Source organism: Halichoeres trimaculatus, unplaced genomic scaffold, assembly GCF_033239565.1.
Source record: "Halichoeres trimaculatus isolate MK-OKI-2021-1 unplaced genomic scaffold, fHalTri1.1 fHalTri1_scaffold_7, whole genome shotgun sequence".
Classification (NCBI taxonomy): Eukaryota; Metazoa; Chordata; class Actinopteri; order Labriformes; family Labridae; genus Halichoeres; species Halichoeres trimaculatus.
The window spans coordinates 16092597-16119446 of NW_027437185.1; the positions used below are offsets into that span (position 1 = coordinate 16092597).

Genomic DNA, 26850 nt, shown 5'->3' on the forward strand with positions numbered 1-26850 from the left:
GCCAGAATAAATCGATAACACTATTTAAAGAAAAGAAAGAGAGCAATTATGTTGAAAAGAAATTTGTAAACAACATTTTCTCCAGTGTTTAAAGGGGGATGTGCTGATTTCTAGAGTTTGAACATTTCTTTAATACAAGAGAAGAGGACAGATAATCCAATTTTGTGGATATTGCATTCTTTGATGTAAAATATTTTTTTAAAGAGATTGATGGTTTAAAAATGAGTTTTGACATCCAAGACTACAAAAAGGCTATTCGCTATTTCAAACCAAACTTTCAGAACTTTACTACATTTCCCAGAACCTAGGGATGGATGAAACAGTAATCAGTAAAGTTGGGAAATGGTTTTGTTTGTCCGCCACTAGACCCTCCGGTCCAGTAGGAGTCAGTAATTCCACTTATTCTGATTTGTTTACCACTAAAATCAATCAACGAAGAAGAATAAAGTTCTATCAGCGCGCGTGATTGCTCTGGTATTGTCACGTGAGTGCTGGGCAGAGGGGAGGGGGGCAAACATGGCTGACGAGTCGGAGGAAGTAAACACAGCTGTTGAGGATGGAGAAGCAAAAGAACAACAAGATGCAAGAGAAGTCTTGGACATCGCTCCCGAGGGAGAGTCCGGAGCTAACAGCGACCAGGACCGGACGGAGAGGTCGGCTCCTGCGGCGGCAGACAGCAGCTGGTCGGCTCCCATCTTGTCGCTCGCTCGGAAGGCCACGGAAACGATTAGCAGCGGGGTGAGCTACGCTGCTGCTCAGAGAAACCCCTCTCAGGGATCCGCTGCAAGCTCCCCAACTGAAAGAGAGCCTGGAAATGATGTCAACAACACTTCTAAAAAACTTCCAGGTATTCCGTGAAATTTGTTACCTTTGCACACCCAATATCTGGACTTACACTCTTTGAAAGAGCTTAGTTTTAAAATTACAGAGCTTCAAAGTCATCTATATTACTTCCCCTCTGACTCAGCTGATGTCAGCTGTCAGCAGGCACATGACTTCCAAAGCAAAACTTTAATTCTATGGACTAATGATCGTGAACAGAGTAATCTTGCCTTTATTAATCACACAAGCTTGCATAACAACTCCAACAAGGCTGCTTTTATCTGAATTATCTCATCTCTAAACCCTCACTTTACAGTTCTGCCTCCCAAAGATCCCATGGCAATAGAAAGATCCAATTTGCTCAGCATGTTAAAGCTGAGCATCAAAGTATTAATTCAGTCCTCACTGAATCTGGGCAGGACGCTAGACTCGGATTACCCTCCTCTGCAGCAGTTCTTCATTGTCCTGGAACACTGCCTCAAACATGGCCTAAAAGGTGAAAAAGAAAGCATCGAACCATAAGTCCTTTGTACGTGTTTTATGTTAGAAAGCAGATCCTACTTTCATTTTCTTTTCCAGCCAAGAAATCCTTCATTGGTCAGAACAAGTCCATATGGGGACCTCTGGAGCTGGTGGAGAAGTTGTGTCCAGAGTCTGCTAACATTGCCACAAGTGCCAGAGACCTGCCCGGCATTAAGTACGCTACAATAAGCCCTTTTCTCAAAGAAAAGCTTCTTAATACTGAGTTTAATACAGACTTTTTAACTTTTCTTTTATGTACTTTCAGGACCGGTTTGGGGAGAGCAAGGGCTTGGCTTCATTTAGCACTCATGCAGAAGACAGTTGCAGATTATATGAAAGCTTTGCTTGACCGCAAAGACCTCCTGAGGTTGGTAGACATGGAAAGCTATGAAGCCTTTATACAGATGGTGTCAGTTTTGAAAAATGGTGAATTTATCAAACGTAGAATAATTTTTTGAACTCTCTTATTTTTTCCTTTTCCTTCCCCTCCCAGTGAGTTTTATGACCCTGGAGCACTGATGGTGGAGGAGGAGGGAGCGGTGATGGGGGGACTCTTGGTTGGGCTTAATGTTATTGATGCCAACCTCTGCATCAAAGGGGAGGATCTTGACTCTCAGGTGAGAGTTGGTCACTATTGTAGATCACTGAAACATATTTACTGCTCAAGATAAAAAAAAAAAAGTCTAGCAGTACATAAAGTAATGAGTTTCTTTTTTCAAATCAGGTGGGAGTCATTGACTTCTCGCTTTATCTGAAAGACCCTGCCAACAGTGAGACCCCAAAGGAGTGAGTGCCCCCTCCCAAACACAGAATGAATATCTCACCTGCTTTACTGTTTTTTGTTTGTGCTGTATTTTCTGCCAGGATTCAATTCAAGATCTCATGCACAAGCAGCCCTCATTTTTACTTGTCATTTTAGTGATGCCAAGATGACAGCCATATTAGATCAGAAGCACTACATCGAAGAGCTAAATCGTCACCTCAGTGGCACCGTCACTGACCTCCAGGCTAAGATGGACTCCTTAGAGAAGACCAACAGCAAACTTGTTGAGGAGGTTGGTGAAGTAGTCATAAGACTGCGTATGCACTTGGGTGAGGTTGGATTGCCCTCATCATCAGTTACCCATGTAAACAAACATCCGTATGCACTGGGTGTGTTTCACCTGACTGATGAGTGTGTGCGTTTTTTTGACCTCAGCTGACTGCAGCAACAGACCGGATCAACTCGCTACGGGAGGAACAGGAACACCTGAGAAAGGAGAATGAGTCGATCTTGCAGTCCAGTCAGAAAAAGGAAGAGGTCAGAAAGCATCTAGAAACAACTATAACTACATCATTTCTGTCTAACATGAATAATAACAACCAGTAACTCCATGATGTGTTTGTTTTTCCAGGCAGCTCTACAAGACAGTCAAGTGGAGCTGGAGACGTACAAACAGACTCGTCAGGGTCTGGATGAGATGTATAACGTAGTGTGGAAACAGTATAAGGAGGAAAAGCGCATTCGTCAGGTCAGTTATCATAAAGCCACAGCACGAGAATGTAGAATAGAAAGCTGACTGAACCTCTCTGTGTTGATTCATGGGTAGAAACACTTAAGGTGGAAATTCTTTGAAAGTATTGTATTCTGCCTCCTGATTCATCCTCGGTGTGGTTGTAGGAGCTGGAGCGGGAACTAGAGCTCCAGGTGAGTCTAAAGCAGGAGATGGAGGTGGCCATGAAGCTGCTGGAGAAGGACACACATGAAAAACAAGACAACCTGGCAGCGTTGCGGCTTCAACTTGACCAAGTCAAGACTCTTAATGTGCAAATGTTCCACAAAGCTCAGGTATACAGATACGAGTACACCTTTTATTTGCACATCTGCTCAGAAAGAATGCACGAAAATATACTGAGTCTGGTTCTTAGGACTCCCAACGAGAGGCAGAAAAAAAGCAGGCGGAGGCTGTGAAGCTCGAGCAGAAGATGGATGAAATGGAAAAAGCTATGAAGGAATTAGAGCAGAGGTACTGTGCCTGATTTTGTTTTGTTTCTTGAAAGCGCGTTTTCCATTTTAATTAACACTGCCCTCCTCTGTTTGTTACTGCCCAGACTACAGAACTCAGAGCAACACCGCAAACAAAGTGACCAGTCAGACCAAGATCTGAAGGTGGAGCTGGAAGGGAAAGTGGAAGCTCTGGAGAAACAGCTGACTGACCTAGATACACTGAGGTTAGGACACACAAAGCTGATCAAAATAATACCACAACCTAGATGGCAGATGATTAAAAAAGTAGAGGAAAACCCACTGCAACACCAACTGTTATTATTCCTCCCTACAAAGATAGAAAAATTGATTAAAAGAATGTGAATAATACTGTGTTATGTAGCCAGGATGAGTCAATTTTAGGCAGGATGAGTCAAGGGTGTCATTTGAAAACGCACTGCAAATATCAACAGCTCTTCACTCTTTGAATTTTGACCATTACTGCGTGACAATATACATATTTATGCTTGACTTTATGTTCTAAATGAAAAACTGAAAAAAATAGGAGCTTCTCCATAAAGCTACATAAGGCTTGGCTTACCTTTGGCTTGAATGAGTCTGAGGCTCATTGCAAATTGGCTCTTCTGTACCAGTTGGTTTTAAGTCTGAGATTAACGTTGTTACAGTCTGAGTCAAACCCTCATAATTCTTAGTGGATGACTTAAATTCCAAAAAAAAAAAAAAGAACACTGAGTCATGGAAAACTTGGGTTCCTATCTGAATGTCAAAAATCTGAGTGGTATGTCTTTTCTCAGGCTTGGTTTGGAGACTGAGCTGCGAACAGAGAGAGAACAACGACAAAGCCTACAGAAAGCTCTGCAGCGGGAACAGGACAACAGTATTGAGCTCCGCACACAGCTGCAACAACTCCAGGGCCTGCACACGGTCAGTTTTACACACACACACACACACACACACACACACACACACACACACACACACACACACACACACACACACACACACACACTTGGACGTTATTCAACTGCTTTAAAGAGGTTCTAAAAACAGTAGAAATTGCAGGTATAGTGTGTATAAAGTAGTGCTGTCAGGCGATTAAAACAATTAATCTAATTAATTACAGGATTTGTAATTAATTAATCTAATTAATCAAACTAATTGCATTTTAATCTCATATCTGCTTAAGGTCCCAAAATAAAGAATTAGAATTTTAGGACATTAAAATTACATTAAAAGACATTAAAAGTGTTTTACAATAAGGTGGGTAATATATACAACACATTTTTAGGTACCCTGAGGCATAATGAACACATGAAAAAAGTTTTATGGTTCTATCTTTACAAAATCTACTCAGTCCTGCACCTAAGATAAGCTGATTTGATTTTTAGGACGGTTTTTGCTTCTGTCACATTTTTACTCGATGTGGACTCAATTTTCACTGCAATATGAAGTTCTACATTTGGGCCAAAGGCTAAAAACTGTGAGGAACAATGTACAAGACACTAAATTCAAGTCTTGGATCAAAGAAAAGTGAAGTGTTTTCAGTTTAACATGCTCTGAATACACAAACTGTTGCTCATTGGTGCAGAACAGCCCCAAGCTGAAACATGACACCAGGAAGATGGAAGAAAATTTTCAAAGAATCCTTTAGATTTAGATACGGGACAAATATCGATCATTCAGGGCTTGTTTAATGCAGTAAATAGTTTAGAATTATCTGTTTTTTTTTTTTTTTTTACAGAATTGAGCTAGAGCAAACAGTTGATTTTCTGCAGATTTTCAAAAACGTGTGAATTAACGAGATGTGGACGACAGTCCCCCAAAAATCAGTCTCGCTTCCCCCCTGGTCTAAAGCATGTTGCTCACCATGTGTGATACATTCAGGGACTGTCGGAAATTTGAAAATCTAACGAGAACACCACTTTTTCCAAGTAGGACAAAAGGTTTGTAAATGCGAGACATTTGAAAATAAGTGGGTCTTTGAACGTCCCGCAGGTTTGGGATCCAGATTAATCTGCGCTGATTTTTATAACGCGTTAATTTGCGGTGTAATTAATTAATCTAATTAATGCGTTAAAATGACAGCCCTAGTATAAACAGAAATATTTAACAATCTGGCAGCTAGAATCTGCATCCAAGGGCTCACTCACTCAGCCCTATCATCAGTGAATTCATGCTGAGCTGAATACACAAAAACCTCCTGGGAAGCATAACTATAATCCTTCAAATTTTTACATTAGCCTGCAAACCAAACAGTGATGATCCAGGGTTGTTACAGTACGTGCAGAACGGGTCAAATGCAACTGTGTGAAGGGGGAATGGACCAGGTCATGTGCAGGGCTTGAAAATAGTCTTCTCCCATCAGATGGAAAACTCTTTCCTGACTCAAATGGCTGGCTTTTCCTAAAAGACAATGCCCCTTGCCACACAGCAAGGTCAGTTAAAACCTGGATGGAGAACTGAAACATTAGACACATGTTTTGGCCTGCTCAATAACCAAGATGCATGGCTGCAGTCATCAACAACAATAGTTATGCAACTAATTTCTGTGTTTTATGTGACTTAAACAGAAAAACCATGGAATGCCTGAAAGAATCGTTTCAGCAGTACAGTGTCACAGCTATTAATGTAATAACCTAGTGATTTTGGTTATTATCAAGAAAACTATGGAAAATGGTGCAATATCAACTTTTTAATAATTAAACTCTTATGAGTTATTTTTGGTTTTATCATGTTTTTGTCCAAACAAATGTACCTCAAGTTGTACCAGGCATTAAAATGAATAAGAAATTGGAGAAAACAAGGGTGGTCTAATAATTTTTTCATGGCTGTAGTTGGACTGGAGAAGGGAACTCAGGGTATAGGAGAGTAGTTATTAGGTCTTAGTGTTTGGCCCTGTTGTATACTATGTCTAAAAGCTTGCACTGCACCAGAGATACTTTAGGATCATTCTGGGATCACTACTATGTTGACATTTTGGTATTTATTTCCTGTGAACTGGTGGTGGTGCAGGAGCTGCAGGAATTGAAGGAGGAGAAGCAGCAGCTGCAGCAGATATGTGAGCAGCAGGAACAGGCTCTGCAGGAAATGGGACTTCACCTCAGCCAGTCAGTATCAAAGCTTTCATCATCCTCTTTTCACCAAGGTCAATTACTTATATCTTAACTGTGTGGTCATCTTTGTCAAAGGTCTAAACTTAAAATGGAGGATTTCAAGGAGGTTAACAAAGCACTCAAGGTAAAATATAAGGATCATCACAACTGTACACTTGTTGATATTGAATAGGAAAATGTCCTGAAATCTCATCTGAACTTTGGTTTTTCCCAACAGGGGCATGCGTGGCTTAAAGATGATGAGGCCACACAATGCAAGCAATGCCAGAAAGAGTTCTCCATTGCACGCAGAAAGGTAGGCTTTTTTTAATGGCGTTCATATTGGTCCTGCTCTACGTTATACATCTGCACACACGTCAATAAGAGGTGGCCGTTTGTGTTGCAGCATCACTGCAGAAACTGTGGAGACATCTACTGCAACAACTGTTCCAGTAACGAGCTGGCCTTACCCTCCTACCCTCGTCCTGTCAGGGTGTGCGACATGTGCCACGCCCTCCTGCTGCAGAGAAGCTCTTCCACAAGTTCCTGACAAAACACCTACAAGAGCTTTCAAAGACGGCTCATCAACAGCATGATTACATTACACCATATCTAACTACCATGTTACATGTGTCATCAGACCTTTTGGAAATACAACTCTGGGTTTCTTTCCATGGTTACCTGAAATTCAGGAACACTAACCTGTGATAAAAGGGGCCACCTTTAACACTGATGGAATGAGCTAATAGACTTTATGCAAACCGTAATCAAGTCCTGTTATGTTTAATCATGTGACCATTGTGTGTCTGGGTTGGAAAAACATCAGAATGACCAATCATTTATAAAAGGTATGGAAGTATTGCTAATTCAGACATGTAGATTACAGTGAGGATCCTACTTGAGGTCCATTGTTGGTATTCAGCTTTTGTTGTGGATCATTTGTGTAGCTGGTTTTTAGACTTAACACATGTACTTCACTGCTATTGATCAACTAGTCATGCCTCTTCACTGTAACATTTTTTGCAGCTACGGCCCCACTGCTGGACACAGGAAAACATGTTTTGTAAATGACTGTAGAATGTTAACAAATCAAACTATTTTAGAATGTATTATAACATGGTTTTGTGGGTTGTGGTAATTGCTACAGAGCCATTTTCCTTATTTGGGAATGGTGACCAAAAGTTTTATATATCTAGATATTTGATAAATGATTAAAGCGCCTCTTTCTCAAAGCTTCTCAGTGTTTCAATTCGATATTCCAGACTAGTTTATTCACTTTGTGCACAGGAAATACAAATAGCATTTGAAGCAGTAGAAACCTTCATGTCAACAGATTTGAAATTCACTTGTTTCTGATATAACACTTATCCAGAGAAACCGCTTAACAGTCACACTGTAGAAAACAAACAAAACATGCTTGGATCATAAAATTTGAACTTACAGAAATAAAGGGCTTTTAACACTATATGGAAGATGAAATAAGGTCTAAAAAGTAAGATGGACATTTTCCGATATCTGTTGTTCATGCACTCAGAAACTGAAACTAATGTTGAAGCCACCAGCACAGGATTAGTTAACTTTAAGGAACAGCCAGGTGCTTAAAGAACTAGAACACAAAAACACACTTCTCTGAAATGAAAATTTTAGAGCACGGTTTCTGTGGTGTGTCAAATCTGTGGGAAATGGGCAAGACAAACAGCGCTTCTCTCTGATACCAGATGATTTCACTTCTCTCTGAAGATCATTCACTTAAAAAAAATACAAACCCTACCCCTCAGTTTTTTCAGACAACCTCACCTGACCCTACCCTAAGTTAACAAGGTGAGACCATGTTTCCAGTCCTTCCAGCTAAATGCTGAGTTTAAAAAAAAACATCAACTTAAGTGGACAAAAAAATTCAAATTTACATTCCCCATCCCCCGCCAAGTCCATTCATAGAGCCTCTGCTTCCTCCTCCTCCTCCACCGCCGCCATAGTAACTGTTCCCCATCCCGGTCTGGTTACCTAACAAGAAAGAGAGAATACACAACATAGGACCAAGGAGCCATACACAGAGTCCATCTCTAAAAGCTTTTTATAACACAGCTGACACTCACTGTAGTCACTGTAGCCACCCATATTTCCCTGGCTGCTGTATCCACCTGAGTACCCCGAGCTCAGCTGACCACCACTATAAGATGACTGGTTTCCTGTGAAGAGAAACATTTAAGTTAAGAAGTCCAATGATGCATCAGAATTAAGCATGTGCTGTGCATCTCTGCCTCCATCACTCACCCATGCCACCCATCATCTGGCTGCCATAAGCTCCGTTGCTGCCACCTGCTGTTGAGTTCAAGAAGAGTTCCACGTAGCGGTGCTCTGAAGGGCAGAGAGAAAGCATGAAAGTTAGTAAGAATTTAATACTGTGACAGAATGGATGATGTCTCTTTTTTGGACTTACGCATGTTGGCTTTATCTTTTGACATAGCTGCCACAGCATCCTCATGTGTTGCAAACTCTACATCTGCCTCTCCTGTTACTCTGCCATCAGGGCCGATCTCAATATGGACCCTCACTGGATTCAATGGCGAGAAAAACTAGAAGAAGAAGAGAGTAAAAAAACACCTGTAAGCATCGAGAATGAGTTGGATTTCCAGATTCAGTGCTGTGCAATCACTCCTGACTTACATTGTAGATGTCTGTCTCAGTGGCTCTGTACGGCAGGCCTCTCATATGGACACAATGGCCAGTAGTGCTTTGGAAGGAAGAGCCACCGTCACCATACCGTCCATCTGATACACCTGTATAAATATACAGATATATTACACATCATGATCAAAATGAGCCGTCATCATGAATTTGAATGTTTTCAACCTTCAGGTACATCTGTTTAATTCCATCATGCAGAGTCAACATTAATAGAAAGAGCAGTTGCACACTTTAAAATCATCAATCTGAATCCCACCTCCTCCGTAGCCTCCGCGGCGCATTCTGTCGTAGGATCCTCCTCGGCCCATCATGTTGTAGCCGCGACCACCAGACGGCCGGTCGTAGGGGCCAGGTCGCTGCATACCCATGGGCTTCCGCTGTGGTTCATAATGGGTCCGCACCTCAGCGCGGCTACTCTTGAAGATCTCAATGTACCTGAGAGCATAGAGATACCACAGTGAGGACATGTGGAATGGACTGACAAAGGCTGCACTTGCTCAAACTGATTTAACTGGGTTTAGCAGATGCTGTCATGGTGTAGTCCATAGGTAGTAATTTCTTTGGAGTACTTGCTGCTTATGGTTATTGAGGTAGATACAACAACTTAGGAAACAATTTGCAAAGATAAAGCATTCCAAATTGATAGGGGCCTTATTGACGTTTAAACTTTTCTTGTGGTTCCCTGAGGTGAGTTTTACACATTTGATCAATACAGCATCCTGTGTCCTTGCCATGACAGCCATTGTCCTGGTTTTAGAGGGACAGAGCGGGCTCCAGCCCTCCTGAAACCCACTCTAAGCATTACCTGTGACAGTGGGATCCAGCTCCATGTGTACAGTGGCCCTCTGATTTTACCACCAGGGAGACTCCTTACCATACATCAACCTGGACGGATATTTAATGCTCAGACACCATTTGTTTAAAAAAATAAAAATAAATGTAATCTATGCATTTTTTTCTCATATTTGGGAATGGTGCCCCAGCACTAGTGTTCCCATTGGACATTGTGAATATGTGGATTTAGTTTGCTTACATGTTTTTTAATATATATTTTATATGTGCGTGATGAATTATTCAATGTGCTTTAATGAGCTCATAATAAATGTAGTGTCCATTTGGCATTTGGTTCATATGTTAAGGGTGCACACCATAAGAAAAGCAACTTATCCAGCCAACCAACCAACCATCCCCACCTGTGCCCTATTCTTTCCTTGTGTTTCTTTAGAGCCTTTTCAGCTATATCCTGTGAAGCAAACTGCACGAAGGCCTCCCCCGTACTCCTCCCCTGGATGTCCACCGGCAATGTTATCCCATTTGGCACGATTTCCAACCCTTCAACCCAAGGACAGATAACCCCAGCAGGGGACATATTAAATCACATGCCCAATCACAGAGAGAACTTTCTCTAAAGAGAGAGATAGAAAACTTATGGAAAACTCTATACATCATCACACATACCAGTTCAGTTTTAACCAGGGACTGGTCATTGAAACGACTTACATTAACTGTTTCTTTGGGGAAAAATAGAAATGAGAGGATAGAGGAAGAATATGGAAAAGGGAACTGTTTGGGACATCGGGCTAGTATCGGTGTGTTGATGAAGAGAGAACAAGATCCTGGTGGGTGACATGAGTTATGCAACTTCCCATTAAATGCTAATACAACACTGTGTATAGTGTAAATAAGAACAAATGTATTTAAAAGACAAGTGTGTAGGGAAATGTGAAAAAGAAAGAATGATACTTGAGTAATACTGGACCAATCAGTGATGAGCGTGACCCTTTCCACCATAAGTAAATTACCAGTGGGCACAGAACACTTGGAAAATTAACCAAGCCAGTTTGAGGGAAAGAGAGGAGGAGATGGGCTAAAGATGAATATGATGTGCAATGATGGTAAAGGAGGTTAGCAGAACAAATTCCTGCCCAAAAACTTAAATGATGAGTCAAACATCGCCCTAAATTTCAAATAAACCTTGCCTCCTTTTCTCGAAAAATTTCCTTATGTATCAACATTTCAGATTACATAATCAAGTTAATACTCTAGTATGTATTTACAAACAGAGGGTAATGACAGCGTTCCATGGCATTTTGACCACTATGTAAAATCAGATGCAAGAATGGTACAGGGTCCATAAGAGAAAAGAAATAAGAAAGGAAAATACAAAAAAGTGTTTTTCACTGACATACATTAAAGAACTTTACCAGAGAGCTTGTCTTTTTCTTACCTGAGAAAAACTGTACTATCTCCTCTTTGCTGCAACCAAAGGGAAGCCCTCTGAGGCGAACAAGCCCGTCTCCTGCTGTTTCTGGACAATTTGGACCGGTGTGCTTCATAACCCAGTCCATCTCGACATTGTTGGATTTAAAAACTGCAATGTCAAGATATGTAATGTTTAGAGACACAGATTGAAGTTAAGGCATTTTTTAAAATAAAATCAAAGAATCACTGTGTATAAAAGCTGCAACTCATACCTTCTACATATCGGTGACCCATAGTTTCTCTGTCTTTCTTCACTGCAATCTTTAGGTCTTCCTCCGTCTCCAACTCCACGAATGCCTCTCCACTGGGACGGCCTTCTCTTGTGTATGTGAAGTGGATGCCTCCTCCATTATTGATGATTTTGCAGTCTACATTTGAAATAGTTTATAATTACACTTCTAAATATTGGTATTTACTCCAAAATATCTATAATGTTATAAAATGAGACAATAAATACCGGAGAAAAATCTCTGCACTTCATCCACTGAACAGGACCAGGGTAGACCCCTAATGCGTACTACATATCCCTCATCAGCCATGACTGTTCTTGGTCCCTGAAAGAAAAAAAAAAACAATGAATCAATCTTATAAGTTATCAATCTAATTATTTCATCGAGCAGGGGTGAACGGCATTGATCCCGATGCATTAAAATACAACAGGATCCATGAAGAAGCCCTTGCATTGTCCACAAGGACTTGGGGGATGAAAAAAATCCCATATGTAATACAAAATGGATTTCTGTGACGTAAAGAGCACTTCGCATTAACGTATCCTTAGATTCTGAGAACTTCAAAATCCCTCACACTTGGAGAACACTAACCTAGTTGAATAGCCTAAATGATTTCCCCCATGGCCTCTAATGAATAAAGTAGCCTGTATGTAGCTTGTCAGAATGGCTTACTTGATAGCATCGCATCAAGGCTGACTGATACATGTCGAATATATGTAATAACTGAAACCGATGAAATAACTCAATGTCGAGTGGAAAAAGAAACAATCTTTAGATTAATTATATCTTCTGGACATACAGATCAATGAAAACGCGCTACCGAAGCCGTTCGCTGATAGCTAAGATTAGCTGTACAACAATGTGCAGCAGTTGCAAAGTTGTTCCGATATTGTAATGTACCTTTAGACTTTTCGAGATTCCCATATGAAAATATGAAAATTTAACTAAAAAAATCAATTCATTCGACAAGACTCGCTGCCGTGCGCACGTACAATACCGCACCCAGACACAAGAACAAAAGCGGCCCTCACACCCGGCGCCATGTTATTAGCGCTAACAGTTAGCAAACGCTAGCTTCTTTTAGCTAACAGGATACTTAGAATGGAATTTGGTAATTTAAAAACCCCACTATACTTACTTAGAATTACTGTTATCTTATTAAATAAGCTGCAGTTTAAACTTAATCCCATGCGTATTACACGAAAGCAATTTTACTTATTCACCTGATCAAGCAAAGATGCAACACGCAGGAGTGCGGAGAAAGTCTTGCGTGCGTGATGAAGCTGAAATCTTATATTGAGTTGCCAGAACAGCATAGAGAAGTCCCCCTTGAGGAAGAACGAGACCAACGGACTTAACAGGTAACGCCTCTTTTTATTGAAAAAATCTTGCTGAGAATCGAGTAGATCACTTCAAACTCTTTCTAAAAAAAAAAAATCACTTATCAAGATGCATTTCGGAGAATCAGGCAACATACTAGGCTTTTGATTTATATCTTGTTTCACTCAGAAATTTTAGTAAGTAGGGGTTTTTAACAAGTCTGGCAACCCCGATTGAATAACCAATCGCCTCCGACTGGTCTGCGTCCACGCCCTGAACCGATGACGTAGCCGCCCGAGGCCTTGGCTGGCCCGGGCGGCATCTCTTGGCCTACTTCTCCAAGTAGCCCTGTTTACAGTGTCCATAACTCAACTGGAATTGTTCAGCCGTTATTCAAGAATAATTGTTTTGAAGTTAAAGTATCATAAGAAGTGGTATCAGAACTCACTCTCATGTTAACCAGATAAAAAGACATTTTGTCAATTTTTCATCAAGGCCAGTATTTTAAGTCAACTTCAGACACATCTAAACACAATAGACTTATAGCCAACTGTGTTTATGATGTTGTATACCACCAGACCTGGAAAGAAAGAAGTATTCAAAATTTATCGTTAAATAAGCAGCTAATTACTTTGGACACCACAAGTTTTAGCTGTGAGCAGGAGTCAAAAAGAATCTCTTACATGATAAAGATGCTGATGAAAGCAATGAAAAAGCCACCTTTAGCTTATAGTTATCTGTTGAAATCTATTAAGATTTGGCCCAAAAAGATCAACATCTTATAAACAACTCCAGAAGTATATTTTGTCATGACCTCTGGGAACACTTTGGCCTATTATGTGACAAATAAGGGGTCTTTTGAGTAACAAAATGCTTGATGCCTTCGTCATTGTCAGCTTTTGGTATTATAATTGACCAGTGAAAAAGTAAGAAGTTATATCAACTTTATCCATGTAAGCTACAATTTTAAAGTTCTGTTGGTCAACTTGATTCTTTTGTGCAATTTAAAATACTCATAGGTGATTCTTTACATTCTAATTTTGCTTTATACTGCACTTTCCTAGACAAGGTTTGTGAGGTTTTCTTACTTTTCTTTATTAACTCAAATATGGATCTGGTATGCCACCATGGCATCCAGGCATGGATGGTTTTGTTTTTAATTTACAATAAAAACTGAAGATAAAAACTATTGGATGCCATAGTCATTCAAAACACTTGCAGGCTGTTTAGATACAACTGATAAACCATTTACTTCACCAAATATAAAGTCCCTTTGATGGGAACAATTTATACAATACATGTGTACCTTATCACAAACAAACTTTGGATTCTCAGTGTCAAATTTGACATTACAATATTGCTTCCTTATACTTAATAACAACGACAATCACAACATTTGATGGTCTGTAATTTCTGTCGACTTTATTGATTGAAACACTCAAAACACATTGATTTAACATTGGCATTAATAAGAGAGTAAACGTTTTCCAGGAACTTAAAAGTGTGAACAGGTTTTACCAAAGGACAACCCTTTGTTTTGGTACAAAATGGATAAGTCCATCCAAACTGAAGGATCTGTCTTTTCATTGATTAGTCTTGATATGTTGTGCCAGGCTCACTTTTCAAGTCGGTTTTGAGTTGTATGTTCCTGTGTTTTCAATGATTCTAAATCAAGTAAACATGGAAATAAATGTGCTTTGTGTTTCTTTTTCACATGACCCTATGCTACCGGAGGGTATAGATTAAGATGAGTAATATAATGAATCAGAGATCTGTAAAAAAAAAAAAAAAATCTATACAGAAGTTACTATTTTAAAAATAAAGTGTGATAATGATCTAGCAAACACCTTGATTTTCTTATACTCTGGATTATGTGTAACATGTCACATGGGAAGACAAAAGAAAACGCTTTTGATCCTTTAATTCCACTTTTAGCTATGCTTGCAGTTTAATAATGAAAAAAGTTGCAGCCTTTATTTTTTTTCAGGGAATAAATATTGCTATTTCATATAGTGGATCACACCAAATGCCTTATTGAAATGTATGTACCATTATTAATAACCCCTATGTTAAATGTATTTTCCCATTAAGAGTTTACATGAACTAGTAAAGCTGGCTACCAGTGAAGTTGGCCTACCATGTCATGTCTTGACGTTCGTTCTACAGCCTCGTGATATTGGTAAACCTAACATGACGTTGCGGTCTCGTGTTTAACAAGCATTTATTTTGACCAATTGAAAACATGTCTCTTGCCTGGTGACCCAATAGGATTTTCAGGATTCTCTACGGAGGCGGTCTTTCTGAGAAACAGTGCGTATCGGGTTAGGTTGTTAGAAAGTTAATGGCTGGGGGAAAGAGATCCTCCTCAACCCTCGCTTCGGGAGAGTTTCTGGATTCCCTGAAGTAAAATAACGCAAATATCCTTAAAGAAAGAGCCCGGACGGACGTTTAAGTCAACAACAAGCTCGTTAACACACGTATTGTGAACATAAGTATGCAGGATGCAGTAGCCGGGACGGCAATGCTGACGGACGGCTTCGAGGACGAGATTGACTCGGTGACTCCTCGCTCCCCAGTGGCAGGGATGGGGGTAGGAGCGACACCAGGAGGAGTCGGACTGGGGGGCATTGGGATTGGTGTAGGTGGAAAGAAAGTACGTTTATACGGCGAACCAGGCGGGCCTGCTGCAGAAAGACTGGATTTCAAACTAGCGGCTGCGGCCGTCCTCTCCTCGGGTCCAGGATCCGGCAGCGACGAAGACGAGGTTTCAGAGGTAGCTACGCTAAGCTAAGCTAGTTAGCTCAGCCTAAGCAAAGAGCTGGGCAACATTCCTCTCCTAGCGCGAGCTGGCTGTTAGCTAGCGAATTAGCTCGCAGTTGGCAACCACCCCCTCCCAGGCCGCTGAAATTACGTAAAATAAGCCAGCTTTTGAAACGATTAACACTTCCTGCCAGTTCATATAGTTGTGGGGCGTTATGATGTCGACTATGTTAGATGAGACACAAGCAGTTGTTGACGTTAAGCGGCTGAAATGTTTTATTTATGCAGCACAGGCTGTGTCTACGGCCTAGTTCGGGTGGAAGCGAAGACGGCCTCGTTCGGTGCTGTCGTCTCGCAACACCCATCACAAGTTTGCAGCTCTTCCAACAGCTTTCAAGCCACGGCAAATGGAAGATGCCCGTCAACCCGCGGACGTACACGGCCAGCTTACTAACTCTAGTTATGGTGCAATTACGTCACTTTAGCAAATCATATAAATGTACTCCGATCGATCCTCTGCTAACTTTTTCTAACGCTTATATTAGGCTTTTCCTCGCGGAGTTAGACGAATTTTCGACAGTCTATGTTGACAAATAAACCAGTTAGGCTATTTTCATCCTTCGTCAGTGTTGTTCAGATGGCCACCACCACTGTGTCAACTTGATTTGCCTTGTCACTATTGAGAGCGGCTAGAGTTCATGTTGAGAGGTGTCCAACTTTCCATGTGCCAGTAGTCATACACGAAGACGGGAGTGATGGCATTTTCTCATGGTATTTTGTGAAACATGCACCTGACATGTTTTGTATTCAGATGGATGCATTGATAATACACGGCACGAGTTTGTAGTGCCGTCGTTACAAACAGTGTTATCTATTTAGAAGACAATGTAAAGGATTGGAGATTTCTGCTAAATGCAAAATCAAACCCTTTTACCGATCATCTTGTCAAGCTGTGCTAACTATTCTAATGCGTCTCTGCCAGACTATTGTCATGTAATTAACTTTACCGTATTGCACGACTGCAGAAGAGACAAGAATGGGACTTGACACAATGCCAGATAGAAAAGTGATTTACACAGACCCCTCAGAGGTCTCGTCGTAATGTCATTTCATGGTATTGTTATCTCTACTGTCAATTTAGACAGTGATGCAGTATTTACTATAAGTCAACACTCTCATTAAGGAGTAAAGGGCGTGGAGAGAACTAGTACAGCTGAGTAATACACATTACCTGTTGATCAGTCTCTATTTAGCTGAACTAATACAACCAAAAGGCGATCTGTCTCTGTCACACTATAGCCATGACAGAGAGACATGTGTGGGTATGTCAGCTGATTCAAATGTCAACATAGCCAGTCCATTTCTGTGTGAGCATCATTTGTATAGCAGAGGGGAGGAGAGGACCAAGATCGACTCGAACATCTCAGGCGATTCAAGTGAATCAAATATCAGATGTATGGCCTCTGTGTTGTGTTTCTGCACTCATCAAGCCTACCATGCAAGCCTGAAAGGAAGCATTTGTTGTGGTGTTTTACTCCAGTGGAGAACCTGCTGCTCTAGGCAGCAGCTAAAATCTGAGCCCCAGGATTAAGCAGATGCCATTCTAGGCCTTTCCAGCTCTCTGGATACCAACACCCTGGGAACTGTAGTTCATTAATAGTGAAGTCTGATGTCCATTGTTGATTATAAAAGCCACAGCAGAACTACATCCCCCATGAGTTGTGCTGCTCTCTGTTCCTATCATATAGCGAAATTCCTCCACACTGCTGACTCTCTCCCAACATTTTCTGTTCTGACCAGGCCCTGAAAGCCTGTAGGTTATGGATGGACATAGATAGACATGATTTTTTTGTTTAACTTTTTCAAAGGATGTTTTCATACCACTGTGCAACTGTTATTTAATCTGAATTCAAAAGAATATTTTAAATCTTAACCTCAGTGGAGACTGATTGCTTAAGCCAGTTATGTCTAACAACAACAATACAATTGTGTTTTTTGTTAAAAAAGTCTCATTGTTGAGTGAAGAGCTTATTGGAGTATTTAATGTGCAGATGTTGTTTCGTCACCAACACTGTAAATATGGGTTAGTACATCTGGCTGTCAGTAGGTTGCCTCTCTTGAGTGGGGGGAAATAGCATTTTGATTTTCACTCAGTTAAACCAAAAGTCTGGATCTGGTTAATCTTACTTAGGCTTTGTATATTTTTGTGTTTGCTTATGCACAGACCACTACACAGCCCTTAAGATTTATTTCACCTCTGTTCAAAAGTATTTCAGTTGCACAACTACCTGTGGGTACTGTACAACTAGGAAGTTTGTGTTTAAGTATAACACTTAAAACTCAAACATAGAGATCATCTCTGGTAATACTTCTTCTTACATCACAGCTGATCTGATTGTTTCCCATTAAGTAACATAACATCATTATATGAAGAATGGTGTGTTTGCTAATGTGGTCTGTCGGTATTTAGTTTGTGTATTTCTTGCTTACATTAATATATTGGGATGAAAAGCGGTGCTTTAATTTAAATCCAGTTAGCTGAAAAGGAAGTGAATTATTTAACCCAAAACATGCTTAACTTTTATCAGGGAAAATATTTATTATGAATTTAGTGTGGGAAAAAAACGGCTCCATGGCTGCAGTTTTTGTCCACTTTTCTCTTTAAAAGTTTTGTCAGAGAGGCTGAAATGTTCAATAGCCAACAGGGCCAAAGCTCAGGTATGAAAGTGTGCTGCTGTACTTGGGCAGCTGACTCTCAGCTGAATCCCTCCATGTGTGCAGGGTTTTAATTCCCGGCCATAGCACTTCCCGTGCTTTGACTCTCTTATCCCCATGCTCTTTTTTTCCCTCTCCCTTTGTTAAAAGAAACTGAAAATAAACAAGGGTGGCATGCCTGATCTTTTAATAGACGTGTATCATAGAACATGACGGGGTCCCTTCTGAACTAAAAAAGTGGTAGAAATAAAACAAGTTGTAATACAGATGAGTTGCCTGAATTTACACTGTGTAATGTGTTTGCTGCTAGATGTCACAAATAATAATCAAGACTGTCAATCAGAAAGTGACAAAAACAGACATTATGGGGCAGGTGATGGTTCCTTTACCCTCCTTTGTAACTCTTCCAGGTGGAGTCATTCATTTTGGACCAGGAGGACCTGGATAACCCCATCATGAAGACAGCTTCAGAGTTGCTTTTATCCAGCGCCACAGATGGAGTAGATTTGAGGACTGTTGATCCAGAGACACAGGCCCGACTCGAAGCTCTGCTGGAAGCCGCAGGTACGACTGCTTCGTCTGTGTACTTAATTCAGCTTAAGACTTGACACAGTTCACTCGTTTTTGACCAGCACCTCATTGGCCACACCTATCATGCTGCAACGAGCCATAGTTTGTCTTTTAACATTCACTAACTCTGAAGAAGTAAAACCATATGTCGGCTTGAGCTTTTCCTCCTATCCTTTTCAAATCCCAACAGCAGGCGAGCTCTTTAGCCCTTGGGCTAAAAAGGAAAAAATAAGAGGACCTGCCGGTTCTGCAAGTGTGTTTTGAAAGCGATTGGGGTAAATTAGTTTGATTACAACTGGTAATCTAAGAAGTGTAAAAAGGTCTGTGTAGATTAATTCATTACGGCTGTGTGTCCTGCCCTCGTTTGGGCTTATGAACATTACCAGGCAGATTAACGCTGCAACACACTTGAGCCTCCACAGCAAGCAGAAAGCCCATGTTGAACAGCTAATGGCTAATCTCATTCTATTCCCCTTTCTCTCTGGCTAGTCTGAACAGGTGAGGTGACAGAGATCTTATGCAGCCTGAGCCTACATACTGCGGAGAAATAATGTCACCTATATTTACCAATGGGATGTCTTATTGTGGTGTAGTCTTTGCTATTTTATCTAACCCTATGTTGATTGCAGAGTTATTTAGTCATGTTATCTTTTTTATTGGCACTGGGGACTAATCAAACTCTAGGCTGAACTAAAAAAAACTCAGGTTAGGTTTGATATTGAGAGATGCAAAATATAATTTGTATATTATATGGTTATCTCCTGTTTGAATACTATGATTCAAATATTCCTAATTGTATGAAAACAGCACCTTGAAAAAAGTTCACCTATAGGGCTTGAAATAATATTTACAAGACTGTCCATGTCAAGTACAGCTTAACGTAAGAAATTCATCATGTAAGACTAGTCATACATTTGTAATTAATCAAAGCTATTGACGCTTTTTACTATATTTGATTGACCTTGGACTTCTGTATTCTGTTTTTCTTCTTTACGTTTGGAGAACCAGCAAAAGCATGAAATATCTTGTGAACAAGGGCCAGGAAAAACTTGATTCTGAAAGGACAAAAATGGTTATCAGATATAGTCTCAAGCTGATGTACTGGGCTCCATGATAGTTTTAACATGTAAAAAATAGACTTTCCAGACCTAGACTTTGATAGACTTTATTGTCATTCTGTATGCAGCAGGTGTATACAGGGCGAGAAGTTCGTTTGCATAGGCATACAGATATTTTCCAGCAAGTACTGAGCAAGGTCCTGCTTCCATCACAGTGTTTGTCCTCTGTTGAACTTCATCATTTGCCTCTCCCTGGATTGCAAGCGTCAGTCGGCTGTGCATTTAAAGAAAAAGGAATGAGAAAATTGCATCAAGTTTTGATTCACTGCCAGTAGAGCAATATGCTGATTGACAGTCCCTCCCCAGTCCAACGCCTCCACTTGTGACCCCTTAACACAAAAATACAAACAAACATTCATATTAAAAATAACTTTTTTTCCATCCTTTAAAACATCTTTCTTTAGAAAGCCTCAAGGGTACTAAGAAAGCACCACGGAGAGTGTTCCTGAATGTAAACAAAACTGTTTACACTAATTATTCCACAGGGTACTCCCAAGAGCTAAAACCTTGAATTTCTTTCTGGGATGTTGCTCTGTTGGGAAATTAAAATCACACTGGCTGGCCGTTACGATGCAGCTGCTTCAGGAAAGGTAAATCTTTTCTTGCGTCAATCCTCTAAGATGACAGTTCCAGCCTTTAGTTAGACAGGTTACTCTTTTATCAATCCATAACTTTGCACACTAATTTGACTTTCCCCTGTAACATTTAAAGACAACACCAGGGAAAGAAGACTTTATGGAAAAAAAAGACAATTCATGCACGATGAATGTCCTAGTTTGAACTCGGATCTACAAAAGGGAAAAGGAAAACATACCACAACTCTCTTTTTTACCTTCTCAACCTTGTTTATCAGAAAAGTTTGATCAAGATTTCTTTTGCACAAGGCGACTTAATAAATACAGTAGAATAGGAATTGAAAGAATAGGGAACCTAAGCAGAAATAAATTACAAAAAAGACACACCCATTAAGCTCAAGACAGTCTGTGCATGTGATTGAGAAGATAACAACAATAATTCATAAAATTGAAGTTGATATGGCTTTACTCCTGCAGGTAACAGCACATTATATACAAAACACATTAGCTTTAGCAACATCACTGGCTCTGAACTGTAGTTATTATCCATTTGTATAGTTAAAGGTACAATGTACAGAATCTAATTACAAACTAGTGACATCCATTTTTCTGTATTTAGTGAGTGGCCACCCATTAGCTTTACAGTTTGGGCTCATGAGGAGCCAGAGCCTATCCCAGATGTCATTAGGTGAAAGGCAGGGTACACCCTGGGCAGGTTGCAAGCCTGTCACAGCAGTATCGCACCATCTTACCCTAAATTCAACAAGTTCTCACTAACCACTTTCATGTTGAAAACTAGTACCAGAGCCCTACAAAGTTGTGAATACACTGTGTCTTTGTACTACTTTAAACTCTGCAGTGGTGAAACTTTGGTGTTCCAGTGAGTGATTTTGCATTGCGATGAGGTGTTGCGGTAGAAAAAAGGGCACGGCATGTAAACAGACAGCAGGAGCTCCACATGCACGCACTCAGACGTGCACACAAGCACAGTTCTGTTCTACCCTGCTGGCTCCTTCACCACACACTGCCACCATCTCCCCCTATTATACCCATTATGTTACTAACCACAGTGGTGGATCAGAGGAGGGATGACTTCCCTGTGCTTAACACATTGCAGGTGAGGTATGTCAGGTATAAAGATCCCACTTGGATGTGGTGAAATGTCAGAGCGTTTTAAAGTGGCAGAGATTTTTCAGAAATCCAGGTAAATACCATCTGTGCCTCTTAACTTGTGGCTCATCAGTAGAGGCTTAGTTATAACAGTTTTAAAAACGAGATTCTAGTCAAACTTTATCTGAAATCATACAGCTGGTGTTTCTCTAAAAAAACAGAAACTAGTGTGAATCATATTTAGAACACAAAATACTGAGTTCAACCAGATTAAAAGATGATCATAGTTTTTTTTATCAGTTTAACTGACTCAAAGGCCATGCAGTGATCTGGCTGTGATACTCTTATAAACTACATGTCACCTGCCTGGATGTCTGAATACATCAGCTGTTCTTTTTATGTTTTAATGTCACATTACTGTGAACAATTTGAAGACAACTACAGCTTCAAACTTGTTTTAGCACAAATAAAAATGGCAAAAATATAAACTGTATAATAAAATGTTACTGAAATAAATTTGAATTTAGATTCTTGGCCTTACACTTTATTTTAGCACAACTATTTGAGTGCACGTGTTGTCTGTAAACGTGAGTTTCATTGGGAGCAACCAAAGAGAAAGTGCTTATGGGTAAACACACCATGTATCCCTTTCATTCTGGATTTCAACTCGTATCCACCCTTACAAACACCTCTGAGTAAAGCTATCACCAGACGTCATGACCCAGTCAGGAAGATAAACATTTTACCTTTATGTGTAAAGATTTAAAGGTGACATATGGGAAGTTGTACTTTACTTCCTGATGCAATATTGGATGTATTGGGATATGAAAAAGTACAGGATTTCAAACCAGATAGATGCAGTTCTGTTTAGTTTACTTAAAAATAACTATATAGTTCCATAATGCGATTCTAATTTTTGACAGTCGTGACTAGGGGTGTAACGGTACACAAAAATCACGGTTCGGTACGTACCTTGGTTTTATGGTCAGGGTTCGGTACATTTTCGGTACAGTATGGAACAACGCAAAACCATTTGCTTGTTTAGCATGTTTATTAAACCAAAAATTTGCCATTATACAGTGAGGGGGGAGGCTCTTCAAGCTCAGGTTGGTTGTTGGCAGCAGCCAAGATGCACAATTCAGACGCAAGCTCCTGTGGAATCCTTGTATGGTTCGTTCTTTCGTTATTCTGTTTCAAAACAAAAAAAAAAAAAACGAAAAAAACTGACTTGTTTTTTTGTTTTTCTGATTTAAACCAAAAGGGAATAACAGAAAAACTGAAAAACCATGTTTTTCTTTCCTGGTTTTAAAAATGGAAAAGCGAAAAATAATAAAAGATTGTGTCAAAATTGTTTTTGAGATATTTTGATTTAAAATGTGAACATCTCTCTCTAAAAATTTGACAAATAGCTCACATTGAAGGTTTATACAGACATGTTCCTGAGCTTTTTTTTATATATAAGTAACAGATCGCTGACGATCCACTCCATCTTATCCGCGCGGATCCGCGCACTCCCGTGTGTGTCAATGAGACAGTCAGTGCACAGTCTGCTGCTGTCTGATCTGTTCTCAGATAAACCAAGAAACAACAGAGAAGATGACGCAGCAGACTTTTTTTAGTGTTTTTTTATCAATTTTGTTTTGAAACAGAATAACGAAAGAACAAACCATACACAGATTCTGTGGCTACGGAAGATCTGTGATATTCATCTTCTGATTGGCTCACCAGACGTTACGTCCACATGATATGCATATGATTGCAAAGCACGAATCACAGACCACTTTCCTCATGAATATTAAAATGCCTTCCCTGCTCAGCCAATCATAGACGAGTACTCAATATGCATATTAAAGAGCCATGTGCAGCGGCTAACATAAACTTACTGTACTCGTTTGAATACAGCACTGTACCGAACCAAATGGCCTTATGGAGCGGTTCGGCACGGATACATGCACCGTTACACCCTTATTCGTGACAGATTCAGGCTGAGTGCACAGTGGTTAGTTCTGTACAGGGATGTTCAATACCACTTTTTTTCAGACAGATACAGGTATGAATACTTCCTCTTGAGTGTTCACTGATACCGAGTACTGATACTACTAGTACCTTTGATACATAAACTTTCAATTCACAGTGACAGATCATTTTAAACAAAGACAGCACAGTCACTCTGCAATTAAGTCCAATATAAAACACAACTCGAGTTTACGATTTTTTGATAAGTTAAAAGCGTAAAATACAACCAACAACTGTTAAGAGTATTTTTAAAGATAAACTGATAAACTAAGTGCACGATAAAACAGTTAAACTATTAACTCTCCCTGGTTCATTCACGGTTGTATGAACAGGGCCTGACACATATTTGCCGCGGTGTTAAACTGCACCAAGTAGCAGCGACTACTGGTGTGGAGGACTTGCTTGACATAAGATTTTTTTGATTCTTGAATATTGGCTGCTGGTATTGGCAACCTTCACGAGTACCGATGCCTTGGAAAAAAGCCGGTATCGGCCTGATACCCGGTACCGATATCACTACTCGCCTGTCCCTAGTTCTGTAAAGACGTGAGGAGCTGCACCAGATATGCTTATTGTTGACAACACAAGAAAACAAGAAACTGGTGACTGCATTATGTGTGACATATGACATCATGTACACATGCAACTTGTGTGTCGTGTGATGTGACTATTGTACATACATTGCAAATACAAAGGTCAAATAATCCACCCTGACGTAGCATTCCAATGTGCTGCCTGTCTGCCATTGATGACTTAATTTAAAAAAGGATTTTGTCTCCTTTTTTGGCTTTCTAGATGTTCCCCACTTAAAGAATATCTAACAGAGCAACCACTTCATTTCTTGGCATCTCAACAACAGACAGATGCTGCTTTTGTCAAGAATCTCTGACAGGTTTAATGTTGACTTCCTTGCAGTTTTGCACTGACTGCCCTGAAAAACACTGACTGAAATTTTAATTAGTAACTTGGATAAAAATGTTTATTCAGATTGAATCATGTGCTGGTGGTACAGTGGGTGTGGGCAGCTGAGTGGCTAGCCGGTTTTCAGTTTAAAGAAAAATATTTTCTAGTTCTCAAGTCGCGGCCTTGACCTCAGTGAGAGCTCAATGTCCATTCAGCTCACTCAAGAGTTACTCTTATGGAGGAGTTGATGTCTTTAGATGGAAGTCAAAGCTACAGTTTTTAATTTTTCTGGTTGTTTTTTTTCAGTGTGCTTTGTAGAAGTGAAAAAAAAGTGTCCCCTTCAGTAGTTGTTTTTCTTCTCAGGTGTTCAGAGTGCTTTAAAACCCAATGTGGGCACAGTCTGTTTTGGTTAAGTGCACGCTTTGCTTCTTCTCTGAGATAAACATAATACAGTAAAACATTAATGATCAACTTCCTCGACCTCTCGCTTCCCTCCGCCTCAGGGACCATTGCGAAATCCATGTCTGAGATCCGTGCTAAGTTTAGCTTGAGTCACCGGCCGAGCGGTAAAAACACAGGAGGACCACAAAGACTGGAGCTCATTTCTGTCTGCTAACAGCAGGGGCGAAACTGAGGCTGACAAAATCCAAATTAAACTCTTTCTCTGCTCATTTGGCTGCTTCTACAAATTCTCTTATGCTGCCACACTTAACGTAAACACTTGAATGTTTTCATGGGTTGGGAAACACTCCTTGGTCTGTTTTCTGAAAGAGATCTTTCAATGTAGGTCAATAGCAAAAGCTGCTTGTTTCCTCCTGCTTGCTCTTCCCTCTTGTTTCCCTCTTTGGCTTCTCCTCACTTTAAAGAATTAAAAACCATACACAAACACTTTTTTTTTCTCTTATGGCATTTTGTTTTTCTCCCAGCTGTGTTTTCTTTTTTGCTGACCACTGTCTCCAGTATGTTTTTCTCTCACATTCACTGCCTCTTACCCATCTATAATTCACCCAGGATGAGACTCTTTTATCATTAACAGCCCAAACCTTTGTCTACAAACTGAAAGGACTAACATGAAACTATCACTGTATTATTCTGTTATTGAAGGTGGCCCAGTCATTGACAACACAATAGGAAATAAGAATCATGGATGGTGTATTGAAAGTAGTGATATCAAGCCGTCTTAACCAATGCTTGTGTGTGTTTTCTGTGTGTGTGTGTGTTTTTTTTCTCTGTGTATGCTCCTACTAACCCTGGATTGGATTGGCTGGACTGGACTTGCTTCTTCATCTGGTCTGGTGTGGTTGTGCTCCCCTGTGGTTTGCCTTGCCCTATGCACCTCTGCCCTTTTGGTGTCCGGCAGGCATCGGTAAACTGTCCACTGCCGATGGTAAAGCTTTTGCAGACCCCGAGGTGCTACGACGACTGACGTCATCTGTGAGTTGTGCCCTGGATGAAGCAGCAGCAGCCCTGACCCGCATGAGAGCTGAAAACACACTCAACGCTGGCCAAGCCGACAAGTATGTATCTCGTCCGCACCAACAGCCTCAGTTTCTTAATACAGTCATTCTCTTTTGAACTAAACCTTAGTTAAACACACAGAATGTTTGCACGTGCGTGTGTGTGTGTGTGTTTGCTCCTTGGGAGTGATTGTGGGGCGTGTTTGTATCGACCTGTCACAGAAGCAGTAATTGTAGCAGTCTGGTTATTTTCAGCCGTAGTTTAGCAGAGGCGTGCTCAGATGGGGATGTCAATGCTGTGCGCAAACTGCTGGATGAAGGAAGGAGCGTCAACGAACACACGGAGGAAGGGGAGAGCCTGCTGTGCCTCGCCTGCTCGGCCGGCTACTATGAACTTGCACAGGTGTGTGAACAGAACTGTATAATAGGATCCCATTTCCAAGTAATGTAAATGGTGTGTTTACATTGTGTAACACACTGAGGTATAAACCTTTTGCGGAGATCAAATCACGTCATCGTTTGTAGCTGGGAGGTTTTTAGCATCACTGACATGTCCACTCATTAGGGCTGCAGCTGTCGAATATCTTAGTATTCGAGTATTCTACTGTAAATCACATCGATTAATCGAGTGATCAGATAAAATACATTTTCGTTAAGTTAAAGAGCAGTTATTTTTCAAATGAAAATTTCCCTCTTAAAGAAA

The 26850-nt window shown here is 40.4% G+C and overlaps 3 protein-coding genes across 12 annotated transcripts in view; 2 read left to right on the top strand and 1 right to left on the bottom strand.

Moving 5' to 3' along the window:
* Positions 1-472: 472 nt before the first annotated feature.
* rufy1 (RUN and FYVE domain containing 1) lies at positions 473-7622 on the top strand. Its single transcript, XM_074673729.1, has 17 exons — positions 473-847; positions 1139-1318; positions 1402-1519; positions 1610-1711; positions 1838-1961; positions 2069-2130; positions 2264-2399; positions 2543-2644; positions 2739-2855; positions 3005-3172; positions 3253-3350; positions 3436-3555; positions 4126-4255; positions 6344-6438; positions 6520-6568; positions 6662-6739; positions 6830-7622. The coding sequence occupies exons 1-17, from the start codon at positions 517-519 to the stop codon at positions 6971-6973; spliced, it is 2154 nt and encodes a 717-aa protein (XP_074529830.1). The 5' UTR covers positions 473-516; the 3' UTR covers positions 6974-7622.
* A 50-nt stretch (positions 7623-7672) lies between these two features.
* On the bottom strand, positions 7673-12966 carry hnrnph1 (heterogeneous nuclear ribonucleoprotein H1). Of its 3 annotated transcripts, none has more exons than XM_074673730.1 (11): positions 12827-12966; positions 11831-11927; positions 11586-11741; positions 11339-11482; positions 10305-10443; positions 9368-9546; positions 9091-9203; positions 8864-8999; positions 8698-8781; positions 8520-8612; positions 7673-8427 (listed from the first exon to the last, which is right to left on the bottom strand). In XM_074673730.1, exons 1-11 carry the CDS (start codon positions 12917-12919, stop codon positions 8327-8329), a joined length of 1335 nt encoding a protein of 444 aa, XP_074529831.1. In that variant the 5' UTR covers positions 12920-12966; the 3' UTR covers positions 7673-8326. The 3 variants fall into 3 exon arrangements, with proteins under 3 accessions (XP_074529831.1, XP_074529832.1, XP_074529833.1); XM_074673731.1 differs by having other exon boundaries at positions 7673-8431; XM_074673732.1 differs by having other exon boundaries at positions 12742-12862.
* A 2253-nt stretch (positions 12967-15219) lies between these two features.
* ankhd1 (ankyrin repeat and KH domain containing 1) overlaps positions 15220-26850 on the top strand; it is a 29155-nt gene continuing 17524 nt past the window's right edge. For 5 of the 8 annotated variants that reach the window (XM_074673745.1, XM_074673751.1, XM_074673744.1 and 2 more), the window contains exons 1-4: positions 15220-15696; positions 18809-18962; positions 26051-26207; positions 26388-26550. In XM_074673745.1, coding sequence (XP_074529846.1) covers positions 15418-15696; positions 18809-18962; positions 26051-26207; positions 26388-26550 — 753 coding nt within the window. In that variant the 5' untranslated portion in view covers positions 15220-15417. The remainder of the gene's footprint in view (positions 15697-18808; positions 18963-26050; positions 26208-26387; positions 26551-26850) is intronic. The other 3 variants (XM_074673749.1, XM_074673752.1, XM_074673747.1) reach the window with 1 other exon arrangement.

Excerpts from the sequence above, each read along its gene's own strand:
- rufy1 (XM_074673729.1), top strand. The coding sequence starts at position 517 with ATGGCTGACGAGTCGGAGGAAGTAAACACAGCTGTTGAGGATGGAGAA. Across the intron at positions 3,351-3,435 it reads ATGAAGGAATTAGAGCAGAG|ACTACAGAACTCAGAGCAAC; the intron begins GTACTGTGCCTG and ends GTTACTGCCCAG. Across the intron at positions 6,439-6,519 it reads ATGGGACTTCACCTCAGCCA|GTCTAAACTTAAAATGGAGG; the intron begins GTCAGTATCAAA and ends TCTTTGTCAAAG.
- hnrnph1 (XM_074673730.1), bottom strand. The coding sequence starts at position 12,919 with ATGCTGTTCTGGCAACTCAATATAAGATTTCAGCTTCATCACGCACGC. Across the intron at positions 8,782-8,863 it reads AAAAGATAAAGCCAACATGC|AGCACCGCTACGTGGAACTC; the intron begins GTAAGTCCAAAA and ends TCTGCCCTTCAG. Across the intron at positions 8,428-8,519 it reads GGGTGGCTACAGTGACTACA|GTAACCAGACCGGGATGGGG; the intron begins GTGAGTGTCAGC and ends CTTTCTTGTTAG.